At 44.2% G+C, this 24911-nt stretch overlaps 1 protein-coding gene across 1 annotated transcript in view; it reads left to right on the top strand.

Annotated features, from left to right (window-relative positions):
- Positions 1 to 24911, top strand: part of LOC112251428 (ceruloplasmin) — a 30112-nt gene that overhangs the window by 2303 nt on the left and 2898 nt on the right. Inside the window, exons 3-16 of the mRNA XM_042322536.1 lie at positions 266 to 478; positions 954 to 1310; positions 1425 to 1679; positions 2231 to 2396; positions 2604 to 2743; positions 7956 to 8096; positions 8338 to 8382; positions 13326 to 13540; positions 13698 to 13848; positions 14249 to 14461; positions 14889 to 15096; positions 16396 to 16535; positions 17333 to 17461; positions 17995 to 18101. Of these exons, the coding sequence (XP_042178470.1) occupies positions 266 to 478; positions 954 to 1310; positions 1425 to 1679; positions 2231 to 2396; positions 2604 to 2743; positions 7956 to 8096; positions 8338 to 8382; positions 13326 to 13540; positions 13698 to 13848; positions 14249 to 14461; positions 14889 to 15096; positions 16396 to 16535; positions 17333 to 17461; positions 17995 to 18101 (2480 nt within the window). The remainder of the gene's footprint in view (positions 1 to 265; positions 479 to 953; positions 1311 to 1424; positions 1680 to 2230; positions 2397 to 2603; positions 2744 to 7955; positions 8097 to 8337; positions 8383 to 13325; positions 13541 to 13697; positions 13849 to 14248; positions 14462 to 14888; positions 15097 to 16395; positions 16536 to 17332; positions 17462 to 17994; positions 18102 to 24911) is intronic.

The raw sequence follows: 24911 nt of genomic DNA, 5'->3' as shown, positions 1-24911 counted from the left end.
TGATCCAGATAACTCCCATATTGAAGTCAGTCACTGATCCAGATAACTCCCATATTGAAGTCAGTCACTGATCCAGATAACTCCCATATTGAAGTCCGTCACTGATCCAGATAACTCCCATATTGAAGTCAGTCACTGATCCAGATAACTCCCATATTGAAGTCAGTCACTGATCCAGATAACTCCCATATTGAAGTCAGTCACTGATCCAGATAACTCCCATATTGAAGTCAGTCACTGATCCAGATAACTCCCATATTGCCAGGTGCTTTGTACCCGGACGAGACGACAGATGCGGAGAAACATGACGACCGGGTGGATCCTGGGAAGAGCTACACTTACGTGTGGGTCCTGAGCGACACCCACGCCCCCACCAAGGATGACACCAACTGCCTGGCACGCGCCTATCACTCCCACCTCCACGCACCTCAAGACATCGCCTCAGGACTTGTTGGACCCCTCATCATCTGTAAAAAAGGTACAGGCTTCTTATCGGGCACCTAAACGCTGGTTATGTACAGTAGGAGGTCTGATCTGGTTTTGAACAACAACATGTTGCACCACTGGAGCCCCCGAGTGGCACAGCGATCTATGGCACTGTATCTCAGTGCTTGAGGCATCACTACAGACACCCTGGTTAGATTCCAGGCTGTATCACAACCGGACGTGATTGGAAGTCCCATAGGCCCAGCGTCGTCCAGGTTTGGCCGACGTAAGGCCGTCATTGTAAATAAGAATTTGTTCTTAACTGACTTGCCTAGTTAAATGAAGGTTAAATAAAAATACAAAAATGTTTAAAAAAAAATATATATATTTGAGTTTTATGTATAGTGTTATTAGCCCATTGTGGCGACAGAAGAGGTTACAGAAGAGAGAACACACACCATCTCCCTGTGTCATAAAGGCCATAGTATGTCATCATGTACATGGATGTTTATTTCTGAGATGCGCAGGTACCCTGGATGTCTATGGTGACAAGGCAGCAGACTACTCGTACGTCCTGATGTTCACCGTGTCGGACGAGAACATGAGCTGGTACCTGGACGACAACATCAAGACCTACTGCACTCAGCCATCAACAGCAGCCAACAGCCCACAACAGCCATCAACAGCAGCCAATAGCCCACAACAGCCATCAACAGCAGCCAACAGCCCACAACAGCCATCAACAGCAGCCAACAGCCCACAACAGCCATCAACAGCAGCCAACAGCCCACAACAACCATCACCAGCAGCCAACAGCCCACAACAACCCATAACTAAAGTAGACAAAGATGATGAAGCCTTCCAGGAGAGCAACCTGATGCACTGTGAGATTATTAACGTAAATAACACTTACACACACACACACACACACGCGCTAAACAACGCACAAAGCCTATGAGATCATAGGCCACTAACATAGTGTGTCCACTGTTTTGCAGCGATCAATGGCTTTGTGTACGGCAACCTGCCTGACCTGAGCATGTGTGTCGGAAACAAGATCCACTGGCACCTGATCGGCATGGGCAATGAGGTGGACATCCATTCAGTGTTCTTTCATGGCCAGATCCTGACCAACCTTGGTCACCACACTGACGCGGTCAGCTTGTTCCCAGCCACATTCACCAATGTGGAGATGACTGCTGACAACCCTGGTCACTGGCTGCTGAGCTGCCAGGTCAACGACCACCTAATGGGTATGTATGTATTTCACAAGCCAGGGACTGTATCCAATAAGCATCTCAGAGAATAGGCTGCTGAACCAATGTAGGACCAGGTGTTCCCTTGCCATATGCTATTAATAATAAAGATCTAGAAGGTTAAAATGAATCACCTACTCCGAGATTCTTAGGGCCCAGATAGACAGCCAATCAGAGGGTAGTACAACAACTTCCCAACAAGTTACAAGACATGCCACAGAGTGAACATTTTATTTGCCAGAGTCCGAGTTAATGGACACAAACCGGTTGAATCAACGCCGTTTCCACATGACTTCAAAAAACAATTCAATGCGATGACGTTGAATCAACGAGGAAAACTGATTGGATTTGCAAAAAGTTCCTCAGTGTAAAGGAATATCCTTTCTTCGCCCAACTTTGAACCTAAATTCAACGACATGGTGACATTTTTTGGTTGATTTCACATTAGTTGACAATTCAATCAAATGTCAATCAAAACTAGATGTTAAACTGACGTCTGTGTCCAATAGGATAAAGTGATAGTCTTCCTGTGATTTCCTCCACCTCAGCGGGCATGCAGGCCCTCTTCGAGGTCAAGAAGTGTTTCCCTGCCGTCCACAAGCCGCGGCCCAATGGGGAGGTGAGGGAGTACTTCATCGCTGCCGAGGAGGTGCTGTGGGACTATGCCCCTTCACAGGTCAACCACGGCACAGGGAAACCTCTGAACACAGATGGGTCAGTAACATCACTGTCGTCTGTGGTTTGGGAGAACTTGTTTTGAGTTGAAACGGGATTTTTGAGTGCGTAACTATTGCCCATTACCAATTTAAACCTGGTCCCCCCAAAAAATATAGAAACGGACTGAAGGGGGTTGTTTTCTGGTCTTGTATTGGTGCTGATCTGACTGGTACCATGTTCTTTGTCCCTCCTGAATGTCCTCAGTGATTCAGAGACGTTTTTCCAGAGGGGTAACGATCGTATTGGCGGGAAATATAAGAAGGTCCAGTACAAGGAGTACACAGACAACACCTTCACCGTGCAAAAGGAGAGAACACCTGAGGAGTTGCACCTAGGGATTCTGGGTAATGTACTACACACCTCTTGCACTGTCTTCACATTATGCTGCCTTGAAATTAAATCTAAAAAAGGGATTACATTCTAATTTTTTTCTATCGATCTACACAACCTACTCCACATTTTCAAAGTGAAAGAAAAATTATATAAAACTGTCCAAATGAATAAAAAATAAAAAATAGGATGTATTGATTGATCATTCAAATCGACGGGCTGAAGTTGAGCGGGTCGAGAGCTTCAAGTTCCTCAGTGTTGAAATCACTAAGGATCTATCATGGTCGACACACACCAACACAGTCGTAAAGAAGGCATGGCAATGCCTCTTTCCCCTCAGGACGCTGAAAAGATTGAGAATGGGTCCTCAGATCCTCAAAAAGTTATACAGCTGCACCATTGAGAGCATCTTGACTGGCTGCATCACCGCCTGGTATGGTGACTGCTTGGCAAGGCGCCACAGAGGGTAGTGCGTACGGCCAAGTACATCACTGGGGCAGAGCTCCCTGCCATCCAGGATCTATATACCAGGCGGTGTCAGAGGAAGGCCCTAAAAATGGTCAAATACTCCTGTCACCCAAGTCATAGACTGTTCTCTCTGCAATCGCACGGCAAGTGGTACCAATGCAGGACCAACAGGACCCTGAACAGCTTCAAACCCCAAGCCATAAGCCTGCTAAATAGTTAGTTAAATAGTTAACCAAATAGCTAACCAAACGATCTGCATTGACCGTTTTTGCACTAACTTTTTTAAACTCATCACATCTGCTGCTGCTACTGTTTATCATGTCACTTTACTCCTAGTTATATGTACATACAGTATTACTCCTAGTTATATGTACATACAGTATTACTCCTAGTTATATGTACATACATATATGTACATACAGTATAACTCCTAGTTATATGTACATACAGTGTCTACCTCAATCACCTCGTACCCCTGCACTTCGACTCTGTACTGGTACCCCATGTAATAGAGCCAAGTTATACTCACTGTGTATTTATTATTACGAGGTATTACTTTTCTTTTTCTATTTTCTTTCTCTCTGCATTGTTGGGAAAGGGCATGTAAGTCAGCATTTCACTGTTCGTCTATACCTGTTGTTTACCAAGCATGTGACAAATAACATTTTATTTGATGTCTCCACATCCCTGAGTTAATACTTGGTGGATGCACTGTTGACAGCCATTACGGCTGTGAATAATTTTGAGTAATGTTAGAAAAACTCTTAGGGAAACATATATTCATAGATTTTTTTCAAAATCAAAAGACTGAGGCGGATTTTAACTACTTACCTGGGCTTTGCTCCTTTCATATGTATTTTTATCCTAACAAACTCCCCTGCTGGTGACAAGCATACCCATAACATGATAAATGCCACAAGCCTGTGTTAAAAATTCCACTCCAAATCATCCATTCTGTGTGCAACAAGGCCGTTAAGAGGTACTGCAAGACAACATGGCAAAGACATTAACGACAGGTTTGGGTCAAATCCAATACAACACAGTGTGAAACCCTCTGTATTTTCAAGTATTGGGGTGGCAGCATCATGTTATGGGTATGCTTGTCATTTGCAGGGACTGGGGAGTTTGTCAGGATCAGAAGAAATATGAAAGGAGCAAAGCCCAGGGACAATTACACCAATTTTTATGCCAAAGACACACCAGAAGGGCTTTCCAAAAGGTGTAAATCAGCAGTAGCGGTGCGTGGGTAAAATCACTGAGGAAGCCAAGCCAAGCCAGTAAAAATACCATATTAAATCTGTTGTGATATTTGCGGCGTTTGCTCTTCAACCCATTCATTCACATGCCACCATGATATACAACAAGGCTGTGACAACAAAAAGACAGCAGTCACACAGTGGCAGAATCAATTAAACTACACGTATGTTTGTTTCATCACAAAACCAAAAGAGCAACATCTGTGGTGAAGTCCACAAAGCAAATATTGCATGTAACAAACAGTTATATGACCTGCAGCGTGGTCACGCAAGTTAATCTTTTCAACAGTTTACTGAACAACTACTGATTTACAACCTCAGAGTTACCCACAAGTCAGCACAAAGACAACAGGAGCCCTGACTCCACTATTTCAGCACCATTTCAACTTAAACATCATCAAATCAACAAAGTTTAGTGTAATACACTGAAAACAAACTTAAAGATACCAAAAACAATACCAAAACAATTTAGTCCAATCAATTATTATGCTCTTGTTTAAGTCAGTCCTGACTTAAATCTGCTTGAAAATTACAGACAAGGTTTTAATATTTCTGTCCATCAATAATTCCCAACCAAATGTATTATTATTATTATTTTTAGCCCAATTTCATGGTATCCAATTGTTAGTAGTTACTATCTTGTCTCATCGCTACAACTCCCGTACGGGCTCGGGAGAGACGAAGGTCGAAAGTCATGCGTCCTCCGAAACACAACCCAATCAAGCCGCACTGCTTCTTAACACAGCGCGCATCCAACCCGGAAGCCAGCCGCACCAATGTGTCGGAGGAAACACCGTGCACCTGGCGACTAGTGTGCACTGCGCCCGGCCCGCCACAGAAGTCGCTAGTGCGTGATGAGACAAGGATATCCCTACCGGCCAAACCCTCCCTAACCCGGACGACGCTAGGCCAATTGTGCGTCGCCCCACGGACCTCCCAGTCGCGGCCGGCTGCGACAGAGCCTGGGCGCAAACCCAGAGTCTCTGGTGGCACAGCTAGCACTGCAATGCAGGGCCTTAGACCACTGCGCCACCCAGGAGGCCCTGAGCTTGAACAATTTTGATGAAAAAAATAGACACTCCTTTAACTTCAGAGTATTTTCTTAAATATATTTTTTTGCTCTATAGAAATTAAAGCACTTTATGCCCCCCCATTTGCAGGTGTCATTACTATTCGGACAAATTCACTAGTAGTTAAAAATGTTGTATTTGGTCCCATATTCCTAGCACGCAATGACTAAATACACATCAAGCATGTGATTCTACAAACTTGTCGGATGCATTTGCAGTTTGTTTTGGTTGTGCTTTGGATTATGTTGTGCCTAATGCTGTGCCCTCCCAGTATTTTGTGTTAAATGCTCTACAACAAAGCTTTCTTAGTGTCCAACAAGCTTTCTCTGCCCTTAACCTTTTTCTGAACACCTCCAAAACAAAGGTCATGTGGTTTGGTAAGAGGAATGCCCCTCTCCCCACAAGTGTGATTACTACCTCTGAGGGTTTAGAGCTTGAGGTAGTCATACAAATACTTGGGAGCATGGCTAGACAGTGCACTGTCCTTCTCTCAGCACATATCAATGCTGCAGGCTAAAGTTAAATCTAGACTTGGTTTCCTCTATTGTAATTGCTCCTCTTTCACCTCAGCAGCCAAACTAACCCTGATTCAGATGACCATCCTACCCATGCTAGATTATGAAAAGTAATTTATAGATCGGCAGGTAACGGTGCTCTCGAGCGGCTAGATGTTCTTTACCATTCGGCCATCAGATTTGTCACCAATGCTCCTAATAGGACACATCACTGCACATCAATGCACTCTATACTCCTCTGTAAACTGGTCATCTCTGTATACCCGTCGCAAGACCCACTGGTTGACGCTTATTTATAAAACCCTCTAAGGCCTCACTCCCCCCTATCTGAGATACCTACTGCAGCCCTCATCCTCCACTTACAACACCTGTTCACTCCCCCCTATCTGAGATATCTACTGCAGCCCTCATCCTCCACATACAACACCTGTTCTGCCAGTCACATTCTGTTAAAGGTCCCCAAAGCACACACATCAATGGGTGGCTCCTCTTTCCAGTTCGCTACAGCTAGCGACTGGAACGAGCTGCAACAAACACTCAACTGGACAGTTTTGTCTCAATCTCTTCATTCAAAGACTCAATCATGGACAATCTTACAGACAGTTGTGGCTGCTTTGTGTGATGTATTGATTGTCTCTACCTTCTTGCCCTTTGTGCTGTTGTCTGTGCCCAACAATGTTTGTACCATGTTGTGTTGCTACCATGTTGTTGTCATGTTGTGTTGCTACCATGCTGTGCTGTCATGTGTTGCTGCCTTGCTATTTTGTTGTCTTTAGGTCTCTCTTTAGGTAATGTTGTCTCTCTTGTTGTGATGTGTGTTTTGTCCTATATTTATATTGTACTTTTTAAATATTTTTTTAATCCCAGGCCCCTGTCCCCGCAGGAGGCCTTTTGGTAGGCCATCATTGCAAATAAGAATTTGTTCTTAACTGACTTGCTTAGTTAAATAGAGGTTCAATCAAAAAAAATATTAAAAAAATAGAAATTATTGGGTAATAATGAATTGTGTCATTTTGGAGTCACTTTTTATTGTAAATAAGAACAGAATATGTTTCTGAACGCTTTCACATTAATGTGGATGCCTCCCTGACTACAGATAATACAGATAATCATGAATGAATCATGAATAATGATGAGAGAGAAAGTTACAGAGGCACAAAGATCATACCCCGAAAACATGCTAACCTCTCACCAATAACATGGGTGGTTAGCATTTTTGGTGATATTTATGCCTCTAACTCTGTAAATCCAATTGAATCCCTTTTTAGAGGTCATTTATAAAATGTGAAGACTATGCAATGGATGTGTAGACTTTCACTAGTCACTGTAGTTCATTCATACTGCAGGTTGATTCTGTTGCTCCGGGAGTAGGAGAACTATCCCACTAGTCACTGTAGTTCATTCATACTGCAGGTTGATTCTGTTGCTCCGGGAGTAGGAGAACTATCCCACTAGTCTTGTAGTGGGTCCTCTGTAGATTTAAGCAATGACACCCCGGAGGTTTGTGGTTATGGGAAATATACCAGAGCTGTGGGCTGTTCTCAGCACGACGCAACGCGGAGTGCCTGGATACAGCCCTTAGCTGTGGTATATTGGCCAAATCTCCGAGGTGCCTTACTGCTATTATAAAACTGGTTACCAATGTAATTAGAGCAGTAAAAAATATGTTTCGTCATGCCCGTGGTATACAGTCTGATATACCATGGCTGTCAGCTAATCAGCATTCAGGGCTTGAACCACCCAGTTTATAATACATGGTAGATCATGGCAAGACTTGGATAGTGGGATCGATACCCAAAAGTTTATTTTTATTTTTTAATGCATGCATACTTTTTGTTACTTTGGATAAAAGCGACTGCTAAATTGCATATTTCTACAAATGTATTAATGACTGAATGGCTGCCGTGTGTGTTGCAGGTCCTGTGATCAGGGCCGAGGAGGAAGACACCATCAAGGTGGTGTTTAAGAACAAGGCCAGCCGTCCGTTCTCCGTGCAGCCACATGGAGTGCAGTACAACGTCGAGCAGTCAGGGACTCTCTACTATAACGAACTGGAAGGTTAGAGGTTGTAAAACACGAGTGATGATTATTAATTACATGTTAAGAGTCAACACCCTGATGAGGACAGTTTGTCTGTCCAAACGTTGGTTACACAATTATTTACATCTGAGCTCCCAGAGTGCGAGACTCCTTTTTTTTTTCAAGACAGCACCGTTTATTATTTTTGTTGTAAAAAATGTTTTCCTTTCAGTGACAAACGTCTCATTACCATCAATTAACGCTCGTAATGCTTTCACAGAATCCTACACTGCCAAAAAACTCAGAGAAATCAAGAAGGAGACGAGTAAGTATGCTCATTTATGCCTTTTTAATTTTTTTTTTTTTATAGAACTACAGTATCCAGCAAGGGTCAATTTCATTTCAATGCCAGTCAATTGGAGTTCCAACTTTATTTAATGCTTTTCAATGGGCCCCATTCAATCCGTAGCACTAATGATCGGCGCTACAGCGTGATATAAATTTAAAGGTAGTGTGCCATCATTCGCGGAGACTCTGCATTCATTGTAAACGCTGTATATGTCAGCTCAATCGAAAATTACCTTTAAATGGAAATTATGCTACAGCACAGATCTTCAGCACTACGGATTGAATTGAGCCCTTACTTTCTGAATTGACTGGAATTTAAATAGAATTGACCCCAAACCCTGGTATCCAGTTCCTGCAGGTGTTCAGCCACACTGAGGAAGAGGTGGGGACCCGGCCAGCTGGCCAGGGATGTTTTATGTTTGGTCACCAGCATCTTTCTCTCACCAAACTCGGTCCAAATAAAACTAAACAATGTCACTTAATTTGCTCTTGCTAGGTAGTGATGCTAGACATCCACAGTGTAAAGTCTAAAAGTCTATATTCAGTGGTCTGACAGTGGAACCTAGGACATTAGCTACAGTAGTGGCTGGTTAGTTACTGAGTCCTGCTGGCAGTGTACACACATTTACACCTGCCCAGAATAAGCACAGAACATATTATGACCGTAGGCCCAATTTTACCTTTACATGTTAGTCATTTAGCACACACCCTTATCCAGAGTGACTTACAGTAAGTGAAGTTAAGATACTGTAGCTGGGTTGGACAACCACATATCACAGTCATAATAAGGACATTTTTCCTCAAAAAAGTAGATATCAGCAAAGTCAGAGCTAGTAAGACGAAAAACAAAAAAAGTAAAGCGTTAGTTCACGAAAGGTATTCCTCACCATGTGAAGATATGATAGGGCTGAGTTACTTGGTGTATAGAGGCAATAGCAGAGGGCCTAGAACCCGAGCCTTGGGACACGTGAGAGTACATGGTGCAGACACAGATCCTCTCCACGTCATCTGCTAGGAGAGGTCTGCCAAGTAGGACGCAATCCAGGAGTGTGCAGAGCCTGAGACGTCCAGCCCTGAGAGGGTGGAGAGGAGGATCTGATGGTTCACGGTGTCGAAGGCAGCAGATAGATTTAGGTGGATGAGAACAGAGGAGAGAAAGTCAGCTTTGGCAGAGAGCCTCCCTGACACAGAGAAGGGCAGTCTTGACACAGAGAAGGGCAGTCTCAGAGAAAGATACCCAGAAAACATGACCCCATTGGCCCCGTGTGGCTTTTTGGTTGGCAAGATGGGCACGGCCTAGCCCACACCAGCCCAACATTGGGCTAGCCCACAACAAGCTCAGCACAGGCTAGCTTACACCAATCCCACATCAGCCCAACACGGGATCGCCTACACCAACCTTTCACACAGACTAGCCCACACCACCTCAACATGGGCCAGCCCAGCACATGCTAGCCCACACCAAGCCCAGCACATGCTAGCCCACACCAAGCCCAGCACATGCTAGCCCACACCAAGCTCAGCCCAGGCTAGCCCACACCAAGCCCAGCACAGGCTAGCCCACACCAAGCCCAGCACAGGCTAGCCCACACCAAGCCCAGCACAGGCTAGCCCACACCAAGCCCAGCACAGGCTAGCCCTCACCAAGCCCAGCCCAGGCTAGCCCACACCAAGCCCAGCCCATGCTAGCCCACACCAAGCCCAGCCCAGACTAGCCCACACCAAGCCCAGCCTAGCCCACACCAAGCCCAGCCTAGCCCACACCAAGCCCAGCCCAGACTAGACCACACCAAGCCCAGCCCAGACTAGACCACACCAAGCCCAGCACAGGCTAGCCCACACCAACCCAATAGGGGCTAGCCCACACCAGCCCAATAGAGGCTAGCCCACACCAGCCCAATAGGGGCTAGCCCACACCAGCCCAATAGGGGCTAGCCCACACCAACCCAATAGGGGCTAGCCCACACCAACCCAATAGGGGCTAGCCCACACCAACCCAATAGGGGCTAGCCCACACCAACCCAATAGGGGCTAGCCCACACCAACCCAATAGGGGCTAGCCCACACCAACCCAATAGGGGCTAGCCCACACCAACCCAATAGGGGCTAGCCCACACCAGCCCAATAGGGGCTAGCCCCACCAGCCCCAGCCCACACCAGCCCAATAGGGGCTAGCCCACACCAGCCCAATAGGGGCTAGCCCACACCAGCCCAATAGGGGCTAGCCCACACCAACCCAATAGGGGCTAGCCCACACCAACCCAATAGGGGCTAGCCCACACCAACCCAATAGGGGCTAGCCCACACCAACCCAATAGGGGCTAGCCCACACCAACCCAATAGGGGCTAGCCCACACCAACCCAATAGGGGCTAGCCCACACCAGCCCAATAGGAGCTAGCCCACACCAAGTCCAGCTAAAAGCAGGGGCTCATTTTAATATTTTAGGGTGTGGTTTGCACACAGTTCTCACACTTTATTTTACTGAGTGTCTGTGTTCTGTTGTGTGATGGCCAATGTTTTTCGATCTTGTACACTGTCAATGATGCAGTCTTTAAAAAGTTCCTAAAGGGGCAATCTGTAGTTACTACCTCAATGTTTGGACTTATAAATGAACGCTACTGTAGGTTCTCATTGATTCTTCAAGAACATAACTTATAAATGCCTCATGATCTTAGTTCAACGGTCGAACCCATCAGAACCTAAAATATAAGATTGTTTTACTCCTTTGTTTGTAAACAAAGTAAATATAAACAAACACTGTGTAGCCTCAAAACATGAATTTGAGAATGTTCACATTTCTCCAGCCCCATCCCTTGGATTTACTATTGTTTCGCTGTTATTGTTTCAACTGTTGATTGCCCCTTTAAATAAGTGCATCTCACATCTTGTTTAAAAAAAGAAAATAATATATATATTTTTTAAAGTGTACAAAACATTAGGAACACCTGCTGTTTCCATGACATAGACTGACCAGGTGAATCCAGGTGAAAGCTATGATCCCTTATTGATGTCACTTGTTAAATCCACCTCAAATCAGTGTAGATGAAGTGGAGAAGACAGGTTAAAGAAAGATTTTTAAGCCTTGAGACAATTGAGGCATGGATTGTGTATGTGTGCCATTCATAGGGTGAATGGGCAAGACAACATATTGAAGTGCATTTGAACGGGGTCTGGTAGTACAGTAGGTGCCAGGCACACACTGTTTGAACGGGGTCTGGTAGTACAGTAGGTGCCAGGCACACACTGTTTGAACGGGGTCTGGTAGTACAGTAGGTGCCAGGCACACACTGTTTGAACGGGGTCTGGTAGTACAGTAGGTGCCAGGCACACACTGTTTGAATGGGGTCTGGTAGTACAGTAGGTGCCAGGCACACACTGTTTGAACGGGGTCTGGTAGTACAGTAGGTGCCAGGCACACACTGTTTGAACGGGGTCTGGTAGTACAGTAGGTGCCAGGCACACACTGTTTGAACGGGTCTGGTAGTACAGTAGGTGCCAGGCACACACTGTTTGAACGGGGTCTGGTAGTACAGTAGGTGCCAGGCACACACTGTTTGAACTGTTTGGGGTCTGGTAGTACAGTAGGTGCCAGGCACACACTGTTTGAACGGGGTCTGGTAGTACAGTAGGTGCCAGGCACACACTGTTTGAACGGGGTCTGGTAGTACAGTAGGTGCCAGGCACACACTGTTTGAACGGGGTCTGGTAGTACAGTAGGTGCCAGGCACACACGGTTTGAGTCTGTCAAGAACTGCAACGCTGTGGGGTTTAAAAAGCTCAACAGTTTCCCATGTGTATCAAGAATGGTCCGCCACTCAAAGTACATCCAGCCAACATGGGCCAGCATCCCTGTGGAACGCTTTCCACGACACCTTGTAGTCCATGACCTGACGAATTGAGGCTGTTCTGAGGGCAAAAAGAGGGTGCAACTCAATATTAGGAATGCATATGTGTATATGCAGTGTATATGCAGTGTGTATGCGTATATGCAGTGTGTATGCAGTGTGTGCAGTGTGTATGCGTATATGCAGTGTATGCGTATATGCAGTGTGTATGCGTATATGCAGTGTGTATGCGTATATGCAGTGTATATGCAGTGTGTATGCGTATATGCAGTGTGTATGCGTATATGCAGTGATATGCAGTGTGTATGCGTATATGCAGTGGTGCGTATATGCACGATATATTGTATCAGAAAGACAACTCTAACACGTTCCTTAAACACCTCGAAGGCTTGTAAAATTATGAAATTGTGCAACTCAATATTAGGAATGCATATGTGTATATGCAGTGTATATGACAGTGTGTATGACGTATATGCAGTGGGTATGCAGTGTGCAGTGTGTATGCGTATATGCAGTGTATGCGTATATGCAGTGTGTATGCGTATATGCAGTGTGTATGCGTATATGCAGTGTATATGCAGTGTGTATGCGTATATGCAGTGTATGCGTATATGCAGTGTGTATGCGTATATGCAGTGTGTATGCGTATATGCAGTGTATATGCAGTGTGTATGCGTATATGCAGTGTATATGCAGTGTGTATGCGTATATGCAGTGTATATGCGTATATGCACGATATATTGTATCAGAAAGACAACCAAATCTAACACGTTCCTTAAACACCTCGAAGGCTTGTAAAATTATGAAATTTATGCATTGAATTAAATTGTAATAAATATATTATAAATAAATTCCTATTAAAATAGCAAAGGCGCATCGGCCCAATGTAGACAGCCTAGATGGGGCCAATATTTTAGCCCGCATTGGGCCCACGTGGTGCCAATGTGGGCATGTTTTCTGGGACAGCTCTAATCCTGGTCCTTCTGTTTTTGCCATAACACAGACCGTTTATTAAAACTAATCACCAAGCCATGGAATCTTTATCTTATTAACCTCTAACCCCTACCCTCCAGGAACTGTAACCCCTCCCCCGGCAGCGCTGGTCAAACCAGGCACCACCCACACCTATGAGTGGGTGGTCCCTAAGGGTGGCGGGCCGGTGGCGGACGATGCAGACTGCATTACATACTTCTACTACTCAGCCGTGGATCCTGTGAAAGACACCAGCTCCGGCCTTGTTGGACCCCTCCTGGTCTGCAAAAAAAAGACCCTCAAAAAAGGGAAACAGGTAAAGAAATGGAATTGGATTGAATACCTTTATTGTCAGTGTGTTGAAATATTGAATCTGTAATGTGTTCATCAGCTGACTTGGCATTAGAAAAAGGTCAAATACAGACAGAGCACTCACATCAAATATTTTCACGTTTATTTATTTCCCATTTCAGAAAAACGTCAACAAGGAGTTTCACATTCTGGCTACAGTGTTTGATGAGAACCTGAGCTGGTTCCTGGATGACAACATTAACCAGTTTACCAAGGCTCCCAAAACTGTCAACAAGGAGGACGAGGACTTCCAGGAATCTAACAAAATGCACTGTGAGTCTTTTAGGCTTTGTTCACACACGCAGCCCAGTTCTAGTCTTTTACTCAACTATTTGTAAAATAGCTGATCTGATTGGTCAAAAGACCAAATTAGTGGAAATAGATCAGAATTGGGCTGCTTGTGTAAACACAGCCTTAGAACACTGATCTATCATGGAAACGTGTTCAACTGATGCTAATTCAGCTACAAAACATGTACATCTTTGGCAAAGTTGTAATTAAACTCATTCCTTCTCAGTTACTTTCAAAAAGCCTATATTGTAATGGGATTTCCCTATGGATAAAAAAAAAAAGTAAACACCAAAACACAGAGCAGTTACCAACAACCTAACACGTTTCAACCTCTCACTGGTCTTCTGTAGGGCACTAACTTTTCCATTTCCTGTTCCCACAGCGATCAATGGCTACATGTATGGGAACCTTCCAGGGCTGACCATGTGTAAGGGGGACAAGGTGTCTTGGCACCTGTCTGGCCTGGGCTCGGAGGCTGATATCCACGGCCTATACTTTGAAGGGAACAGGTTCATCTACAGAGAGACACGCAGAGACGTCATGAACGTGTTCCCTCACATCTCCCACACTGTCATGATGGAGCCAGACAGCATGGGTAAGACACATTATGGATGGAGGGATGCATGGAGGAATGAATGGATGGATGGATGAGTGGGTGAGTGGATGGATGAATAGAGGGATGGGCAGATGGACTAATGGAGAGATGGATGGATGCATGGAGGAATGAATGGAAGGAAGGATGGATGGATGAGTGGGTGAGTGGATGGATGAATAGAGGGATGGGCAGATGGACTAATGGAGAGATGGATGGATGCATGGAGGAATGAATGGAAGGAAGGATGGATGGATGAGTGGGTGAGTGGATGGATGAATAGAGGGATGGGCGGATGGACTAATGGAGAGATGGATGGAAGGAGGGGCAGACAGAAAGACAGAATCGTAAATGTTTACTTCTGTTCTAATTGCAAATCAATTAAAACAAATTATAATGACAGACAATGCATTTGTTTCCCCCCCTCCAGGTCAGTTTGAGGTGGTGTGCAAGACGACGGACCATTACCAGGGTGGTATGAGGGCCAACTACACTGTGCAGAAGTGTAGTATGTTCAACAGGCAGTCAGAGATCATGCTCCACTCGAAGACCTACTACATTGCTGCCATGGAGATAGACTGGGACTACTCCCCCAACCGGACTTGGGAACAGGAGATGTACCATGGCCTCACACAGAGGTAATCTAACCGTAGCTTCATGTCCACAACCCCAGCCCAACCCTAACCCCAGCTTAACCCTAACCCCAGCTCAACCCTAACACCGGCTCAACCATAACCCCGGCCATAACACTAACCCCAGCCATAACCCTAACCCCGGCTCAGCCATAACCCTAACCCCAGCCATAACCCTAACCCCAGCCATAACCCTAACCCCAGCCATAACCTAACCCCAGCCATAACTCTAACCCCAGCCATAACCCTAACCCCAGCCATAACCCTAACCCCAGCCATAACCCTAACCCCAGCCATAACCCTAACCCCAGCCATAACCCTAACCCCAGCCATAACCCCGGCTCAACCCTAACCCCGGCCATAACCCTAACCCCAGCCATAACCCTAACCCCAGCCATAACCCTAACCCCAGCCATAACCCTAACTAGGGTTACAAAATTCCTGGAACTTTCAATAAATTCCCTAGTTTTCCAGAAATCATGGTTGGAGGATTACGGATTTTCTGTTTATTCTCTCCTGATTCTAGAAACCTCCAACCGGGATTTCGGGAAAACTAGGGAATTTATTGAAAGTTCCGAATTTTTCAACACTAACCCTAACTATAGCTTCATGTCCACAGCCCTAGCTCAACCCTAACCCCGGCCATAACCCTAACCCCAGCCATAACCCTAACCCCAGCCATAACCCTAACCCCAGCCATAACCCTACAAGCCCCCAGCCATAACCCTAACCCCAGCCATAACCCTAACCCCAGCCATAACCCTAACCCCAGCCATAACCCTAACCCCAGCTCAACCCTAACCCCAGCTCAACCCTAACCCCAGCTCAACCCTAACCCCAGCTCAACCCTAACCCCAGCTCAACCCTAACCGCAGCCATAACTCTAACCCCAGCTCAACCCTAACCCCAGCTCAACCCTAACCCCAGCTCAACCCTAACCCCAGCTCAACCCTAACCCCAGCTCAACCCTAACCCCAGCTCAACCCTAACCGCAGCCATAACCCTAACCCCAGCCCAACCCTAACCCCAGCTCAACCCTAACCCCAGCTCAACCCTAACCCCAGCCATAACCCTAACCCCAGCTCAACCCTAACCGCAGCCATAACCCTAACCCCAGCTCAACCCTAACCCCAGCCCAACCCTAACCCCAGCTCAACCCTAACCCCAGCTCAACCCTAACCGCAGCCATAACCCTAACCGCAGCCATAACCCTAACCCCAGCCATAACCCTAGAAACATTTGTGTTCCATGTTTGAGACATGGATCTACAATACATCAGTATCAGTATGTTTTCTTTGTCTCCAGTCCAGGAAATGCTTTCATTGATAAACAGGGTAAGTTCATCGGCTCCATGTACAAGAAGGTTGTGTACAGGGAGTTCACCAACAATAAATTCACCAAACAGAAGGAGAGATCAGCAGACATGCAACACCTGGGGATCCTGGGTAAGTTGTAGAATAAAGGGTTTGGCTCTGGGTAAGTTGTAGTATAAAGGGTTTGGTTTTGGGTAAGTTGTAGTATAAAGGGTTTGGCTCTGGGTAAGTTGTAGTATAAAGGGTCTGGTTCTGGGTAAGTTGTAGTATAAAGGGTCTGGTTCTGGGTAAGTTGTAGTATAAAGGGTTTGGTTCTGGGTAAGTTGTAGAATAAAGGGTTTTGGTTCTGGGTAAGTTGTAGTATAAAGGGTTTTGGTTCTGGGTAAGTTGTAGTATAAAGGGTCTGGTTCTGGGTAAGTTGTAGTATAAAGGGTTTGGTTCTGGGTAAGTTGTAGTATAAAGGGTTTGGCTCTGGGTAAGTTGTAGTATAAAGGGTTTGGCTCTGGGTAAGTTGTAGTATAAAGGGTTTGGTTCTGGGTAAGTTGTAGTATAAAGGGGTTGGCTCTGGGTAAGTTGTAGTATAAAGGGTTTGCCTCTGGGTAAGTTGTAGTATAAAGGGTTTGGCTTTGGGTAAGTTGTAGTATAAAGGGTTTGGCTCTGGGTAAGTTGTAGTATAAAGGGTTTGGCTCTGGGTAAGTTGTAGTATAAAGGGTTTGGCTCTGGGTAAGTTGTAGTATAAAGGGTTTGGCTCTGGGTAAGTTGTAGTATAAAGGGTTTGGCGGTACAGTAGGCTTATAGGTACATAACATATGGAATTTAATTGCCATACTTTACTTCCCAGGAACCAAGCGATGACTTGACATTATTTTCATTATTAAACTGACCTGTTATGAATCCTGATTGATGACCCCTCTCGTTTCGTTCCCCAGGCCCTATGATCCACGCAGACATTGGTGACAAAGTCAATATAGTCTTCAAGAACATGGCCACAAGAACTTACTCTATTCACGCACACGGGGTGAAGACAGACGTTCCACAAGTCAAGGAAACTAAGCCAGGTAAAATAAACAGCACCCATAATCCATTGCATTTGACCAGCTAGTGTTTTAGACATTGGATTTGACCAGCTAGTGTTTATAGACATTGGATTTGACCAGCTAGTGATATAGACATTGGATTTGACCAGCTAGTGTTTTAGACATTGGATTTGACCAGCTAGTGTTTATAGACATTGGATTTGACCAGCTAGTGATATAGACATTGGATTTGACCAGCTAGTGTTTTAGACATTGGATTTGACCAGCTAGTGGTATAGACATTGGATTTGACCAGCTAGTGTTTTAGACATTGGATTTGACCAGCTCGTTTTTTAAACATTGGATTTGACCAGCTAGTTTTATTGAGATTGGATTTGTGATAGTGATATGTAGTAGTTTCAATAGCAGAAAGTACTTTTGATCGCAACAAAAACCTGTGTCATTGATCTTTTATTACTATGGTTACTCATATATATTTCATGACCCTGTTCTACATAATAACAACTTTGTAGTGAATGAGAGTTAGTTTCCTAAAGAAGAGTTGTCCCATACAGGTGAGACCCAGATATACACATGGTATGTCCCCAATACAGCTGGGCCTACAGACAAACAGGAGACATGCAGTGTGGGAGCTTATTACTCCACAGTCGACGTCAACAAGGTAAATGAGAACACAAACTGAGCCACAAACTCAATCTCTAGATCAGGGTCTTGTTTCCCAAAGCCTTTAGTAGCGTTGAGATCATTGTTAGATCGTAAGAAGGTTCTGTCTTTAGTAGCCAAGGTGTTTCTCAGACTTACACAAATAAAAACATCTACGAGTGATCCAGACCACACGTACAGCGGCTAAAGTTTTTTTTTTTTACCCATTCCGAGTCACAGAAGATCTCCGCTAAACATGGAATCAAGATGTCTGACTCGGCCCCCAGTGTCCGGTCTGGAGCGTGAAGTCACGAGCTCCGCTGGTCGGCTACGGCATGGCAACATAGCGTTGCCAAAAGCCCTGGTTTGCCCTGGAAAGCCTACGTAAATTACGATTAGCAGAACTGTCAAACAAAAAACGTTCTAGTCACGGCCACTTTCACTATGATCTTTAACTATTTCTTGGTGCCGTTAAGCCCAAGGGACCAAGGTTCCAGTCTAAAAACACGGTTTTGACTGCTCCTACAGTTTTGACCTGGTATTGCAGTTTAACTGATGCCCGGCCCAGAAAAATTATTTCAATAGATGGCCACATAGAGAAGTCAAGACTTGAAATTTCCTAATAAGACAATTTAGTCATCACCTTTATGCACAAAACATCCAAATTACTGTCGCTGAGGTCGATCTTTTTTCAAATCACTTACAGCGTAAGATATTAACATTTTATATTCATCAAATGTCATGTTTTTGGATGACATGACGACGTAGTCGCTGCTCGCGCTGCACATACTGCTAGCGCGCATGTGATGTTGGTCACATAAATCGCATACAACCTGGATAGAGAATCGTGTATGTGAAAGAGAATAGATTACTTTGAAAACAACGGTCGTACATCTTGGATTCAGTTATTATCAGTAGTTGTTGTTTATGGGTAAAGTCACTGGGGAAGCCAAAACATGGCAAAACAAAAAGCCATATTACAACATACGGTGCATTTGGAAAATATTCAGACCCCTTCCCCTTTTCCACATTTCGTTACGTTACAGCCGTATTTTTTAAATTTAACCTTAATTTAACTAGGCAAGTCAGTTAAGAACAAATTCTTATTTACAATGACGGCCTACACCGGCCAAACCCGGACGACGCTGGGACAATTGTGCGCTGCCCTATGGGACTCCCAATCCCGGCCGGAGGTGATAAAGCCTGGATTTGAACCAGGGCCTGCCTCTTGCACTGAGATGAAGTGCCTTACACTGCTGTGCTACTCAGGAGCCTTATTATAAAATTGATTAAATTAATGTTTATCCTCATCAATCTACATACAATACCCCATAATGACAAAGCAACAACAGGTTTTTAGATATGTTTGTAAATGTATTAAAAATAAAAGCAAAAAAACCTACATATTTAAATAAGTATTCAGACCCTTTTCTATGAGACTCGAAATTGAGCTCCGGTGCATCCTGTTTCCATTGATCATCCTTGAAATGTTTCTACAACTTGATTGGAGTCCACCTGTGGTAAATTCAATTGATTGGACATGATTTGGAAAGGCACACACCTGTCTGTAGAAGGTACCACAGTTGACAGTGAATGTCAAAAACCAAGCCATGAGGTCAAAGGAATTGTCCGTAGAGCTCCGAGACAGGTTTGTGTCAAGGCATAGATCTGGGGAAGGGTAGCATTGAAGGTCCCCAAGAACACAGTGGCCTCCATCATTCTTAAATGGAAGGAGCCACTCCTCAGTAAAAGGCACATGACAGCCTGCTTGGCGTTTGCCAAAAGGCAACTAAAGACCATGAGAAACAAGATTCTCTGTTCTGATGAAACCAAGATTGAACTCTTTGGCTTGAATACCAAGCGTCACATCTGGAGGAAACCTGGCACCATCCCTACAGTGAAGCATGGTGGTGGCAGCATCATGCTGTGGGGAAGTTTTTCAGCGGCAGGGACTGGGAGACTAGTCAGGATCGAGGGAAAGATTAACAGAGCAAAGTACAGAGAGATCCTTGATGAAAACCTGCTCCAGAGTATTCAGGACCTCAGACTGGGGTGAAGGTTCACCTTCCAACAGGACAACGACCCTTAGCACACAGCCCAGAGAATGCAGGAGTGGCTTCGGGACATGTCTCCGAATGCCCTTGAATAGCCCAGCCAGAGCCCGGACACCGATCTAACATCTCTGGAGAGACCTGAAAATAGCTGTGCAGCGACGCTCCCCATCCAACCTGACAGCTTGAGAGGATCTGCAGAGAAGAATGGGAGAAAACTCCCCAAATCCAGGTATGCCGAGCTTGTAGTGTCAAATTCAAGGAGACTCGAGGCTGTAATTGCTGCTAAAGGTGCTTCAACAAAGTACTGAGTAAAGGGTCTGAATACTTATGTAAATGTGACATTTCAGATTTTTTCATTTAATACATTTGTAAAAGTGCTAATAAACAGTTTTTGCTTTGTAATTAATGGTTATTGTGATGTCATTATGGAGTATTGTGTGTAGATTGATTAAGGGAAAAACTAATTAATCCATTTCAGAATAAGGCTGTAACGTAACAAAATGTGTAAAAATGCAAGGGGTCTGAATACTTTCCCAATGCACTGTATGTGTTGTGATAAATTGCGTTTGCTCTATAACCTGTTAGTTCAGAATAAATACAACCACACCTTTGTTTCATCACAAATCTGGACCTTAACCTCTGTTCAGTGAAGTTCACAAAGCATAATGCATGTAACAAACAGCTACATGATCTACAGCATGGTCAGGCAAGGTAATGTTTCTGACCTTTCCTAAAACTATTGATTTAGAACCACGGAGAGTTACCGCAGGTCTCAAAGAAAACAGGAGCTGCCTCCACTATTCCAGAACCATTTACACTTCAACATTATCAAATCACCTTGGAGTAGTCTCATACAGTGACAACTAAAAGATACCAAAAACAATTTAGTCCAATCAACGTAAGCTAAATATGATGTCGTTTTCAGTAGTTCTGATTTCTCTCTCTCGCTCTCTGTGTGTGTCTGTGTCACAGGAGGTTGGTGGCACCTTAGTTGGTGAGGACAGGCCCATGGGAAAGGCTGGAACGGAATCAGTGGAATGGTATCAAACACATGGTTTCTATGCGTCACATGGTTTCTATGCGTCACATGGTTTCTATGCGTCACATGGTTTCTGTGTTTGATGCCATTCCATTGGCTCTGTTCCAGCCATTATTATGAGCCTTTCTCCCCTGAGCAGCCTCCACTGGTGTGTGTGTGTGTGTGTGTGCATAGAAAATACATTTACTCACCCTACTTCTAGAGAAATGCCGATGCCATCCTCCTCTCTTTCATGTTGATGAAATGGTCTATGACTGTCATACAGTACCTGCTTTTAGTGTTTGTTGTCCTGGGCAACCTGGCTAAAAAGCTTGCTTGCTCGCTAGCCTAACTGCCTTTCATGGGCAACGATGAGCCAGCTAGTTAACATTAGCCTACTATATCTAGCTACATATTGAACTTCCATCCTCTCAGGCCAGGGAAACAATGTATTACTTTATGGTTGGATCAGAATCACCGTTATAATCATTGACCAGTACGGACAATTAAGTAAAACCCCAAGTTCAAATCCCTATCTCCATCCATGACTAATTTAGGAATGGGCCACTTTTAGCTAGCTAGCCACCGGAAGACAACGAAAACTAAATGCAACAATTCAAGTTATTTTCTGTCAATAACGTTTTGCTTTTGACGTGAAGCCAAACCCAAACTGATTTCTCTTGACATTTCTCTTTTTGGTGCGCCAGGACCATTCACAGTGGCGCTCACTCAGTTTAGCTCAATGCTGATTGGCCATTATTTAATACCTTTTTGAAAGAAAATTCTCAATGGAGGCCAAATACTCTCTGGCTTGCCTTACATTCAATGCTACGGGCGGCAACAATGTCATACTCTTTTTGACCAGCCAGCATAAAATAGATGGGCTACACGTGATGAAAGATTCAACTTCTTGCAAATTGAAGAAAACTTATGAAACACAAAAATGTGTTTAATTAGTTCCCTTGGCATCCACGAATACAGGCTACTGCTTATTATATTTCAGCCTATTCAGCAATATGGCGAGCTTCAAATTCTTCAGGCTTCACGCAACATCAGAAGTTGTCCGTAGGAATACCAGTTAGAACAATGAGCCAGGTGTTTCACCGGATGTATGAACCCGAAGCATCCAGTTGGCGTTTCCAGGCTGGCAGAGGGAGAAGCAGGAACGAGATGGATTTTGGCCGACATTCGGCAAAATGTTCTCCGATTAAACATTTGATCTCAATACAGTTTTCGTTTCCCAAAACTACAATCTGTTATGAACAGAGCGGACAAAGTTTTGTAGACTTTACCCTTTGCCAAAGTAAAACAAAATGTATTTTTAATTTTTAGTTGGAGTGCAAAGGCGAATTGAGTTATTTCACAAACGCACTTCAGAAATATGCAAATACTTGCTATAACGCAGGGTTTCACTAGCTCGTGCTTGGCTCTGCCATACCTCCTTGCTTGTTCTGCACACTATGGTTAATTTGCTCCAATTGGAAACGACAGGCTCTGGTCTATTTTTTTGGGATGATGTCAGCGCTATCACGCTCTACTGATTTTTAAAGTCTATGGTCTGACGGTGACCGCCATTAACTTCAGAACTAAGTTGACTACAAATTCAAAAGTTGTCAAAGTATTTGCAATTGTTACAAACAAGTGAATGATAAAAAGAATGCTTCAAATGAAAACCGAGATGACAGCATAAAAATATTAATAGGATCGGCTTCATGGGCCTATATAGGCTATTTCAATCATATTTAAATAAAGGTAAAGTTCAATAAATTGAGTTTTATTTTGCTACTAGGCTACTGTCTATTTTTTTTTGCCTCAATGTGTTTCATGATGTGCGCAATGATGTACAGTACCTAACCCTCAATAGCCTACTTAGTCATAGGCGATAATATCTCTCTAGGTGCTAATCCGTCATCGATATTGTGGAAAAATAATAATGTTAAGGTAAAATTTGAATGGAGGAAGCTGATCGATGTTTTTCTTTTGATCATATCGGTATCAAGACACGGTCTAACGATGAATTTAACTAACGTTATCTCTACGTGCTTGTTTGGGAAACTTGACTCGTAAATAACGGTAAATGACATCGTACATCCGTAGGTAAACATGTCACTGTTACAGGCTGACTACACCGCTCGCGTTGCAAAATAAATGTAGATCTATATTGATATATTCAAGGCCTACATTCAAACTCAGTGCCTCTTTGCTTGGCATCATGGCAAAATCAAAAGAAATCAGCCAAAACCTCAGAAAACAATTGTAGACCTCCACAAGTCTGGTTCATCCTTGGGAGCAATTTCCAAACGCCTGAAGGTACCACGTTCATCTGTACAAACAATAGTACACAAGTATAAACACCATGAGACCACGCAGCCGTCATACTGCTCAGAAAGGAGACGCATTCTGTCTCCTAGAGATGAACATAATTTGGTGCGAAAAGTGCAAATCAATCGCAGATCAACAGCAAAGGACCTTGTGAAGATGCTGGAGGAAACAGGTACAAAAGTATCTATATCCACAGTAAAACGAGTCCTATATCGACATAACCTGAAAGGCCGCTCAGCAAGGAAGAAGCCACTGCTCCAAAAGTGCCATAAAAAAGCCAGACTACGGTTTGCAACTGCATATGGGGACAAAGATTGTACTTTTTGGAGAAATGTCCTCTGGTCTGATGAAACAAAAATAGAACCGTTTGGCCATAATAACCATCGTTATGTTTGGAGGAAAGAGGCTTGGACGCCAAAGAACACCATCCCAACCGTGAAGCACGGGGGTGGCAGCATCATGTTGTGGGGGTGCTTTGCTGCAGGAGGGACTGGTGGTGCACTTCACAAAATAGATGGCATCATGAGGACAGAAAATTATGTGGATATATTGAAGCAACATCTCAAGACATCAGTCAGGAAGTTAAAGCTTGGTCGCAAATGAGTCTTCCAAATGGACAATGAACCCAAGCATACTTCCAAAGTTGTGGAAAAATGGCTTAAGGACAACAAAGTCAAGGTATTGGACTGGCCATCACAAAGCCCTGACCTCAATCCTATAGAAAATTTGTGGGCAGAACTGAAAAAGCGTGTGCAAGCAAGGAGACCTACAAACCTGACTTAGTTACACCAGCTCTGTCAGGAGGAATGGGCCAAAATTCACCCAACTCATTGTGGGAAGCTTGTGGAAGGCTACCTAAAACATTTGACCCAAGTTAAACAATTTAAAGGCAATGCTACCAAATACTAATTGAGTGTATGTAAACTTCTGACCCACTGGGAATGTGATGAAAGGAATAAAAGCTGAAATAAACCATTTTCTCAACTATTATTCTGACATTTCACAATCTTAAAATAAAGTGGTGATCCTAACTGACTTAAGACAGGGAATTTTTACTAGGATTAAATGTCAGGAATTGTGAAAAACTGAGTTTAAATGTATTTGACTGAGGTTTATGTAAACTTCTGACTTCACCTGTACACTACATGACCAGAAGTATGTGGACGCCTGCTCGTCCAACATCTCATTCCAAAATCATGGGCATTAAAATATGGACTTGGACCCCCCTTTGCTGCAATAACAGCCTCCACTCCTCTGTGAAGGCTTTGGTACTGATGATGTTGGGCGATTAGGCCTGGCTCACGGTCGGCGTTCCAATTCATCCAAAAGGTGTTTCATGGGGTTGAGGTCAGGGCTTTCTGCAGGCCAGTCAAGTTCTTCCACACCGATCTTAACAAACCATTTCAGTATGGACCTCGATTTGTGCACAGGGGCA

The sequence above is a fragment of the Oncorhynchus tshawytscha genome, linkage group LG05 (assembly GCF_018296145.1).
Source record: "Oncorhynchus tshawytscha isolate Ot180627B linkage group LG05, Otsh_v2.0, whole genome shotgun sequence".
NCBI classification, from domain to species: Eukaryota; Metazoa; Chordata; class Actinopteri; order Salmoniformes; family Salmonidae; genus Oncorhynchus; species Oncorhynchus tshawytscha.
The sequence above is the reverse complement of the archived record's forward strand: the minus strand, read 5'-3'. Positions and strand labels throughout refer to the sequence as shown.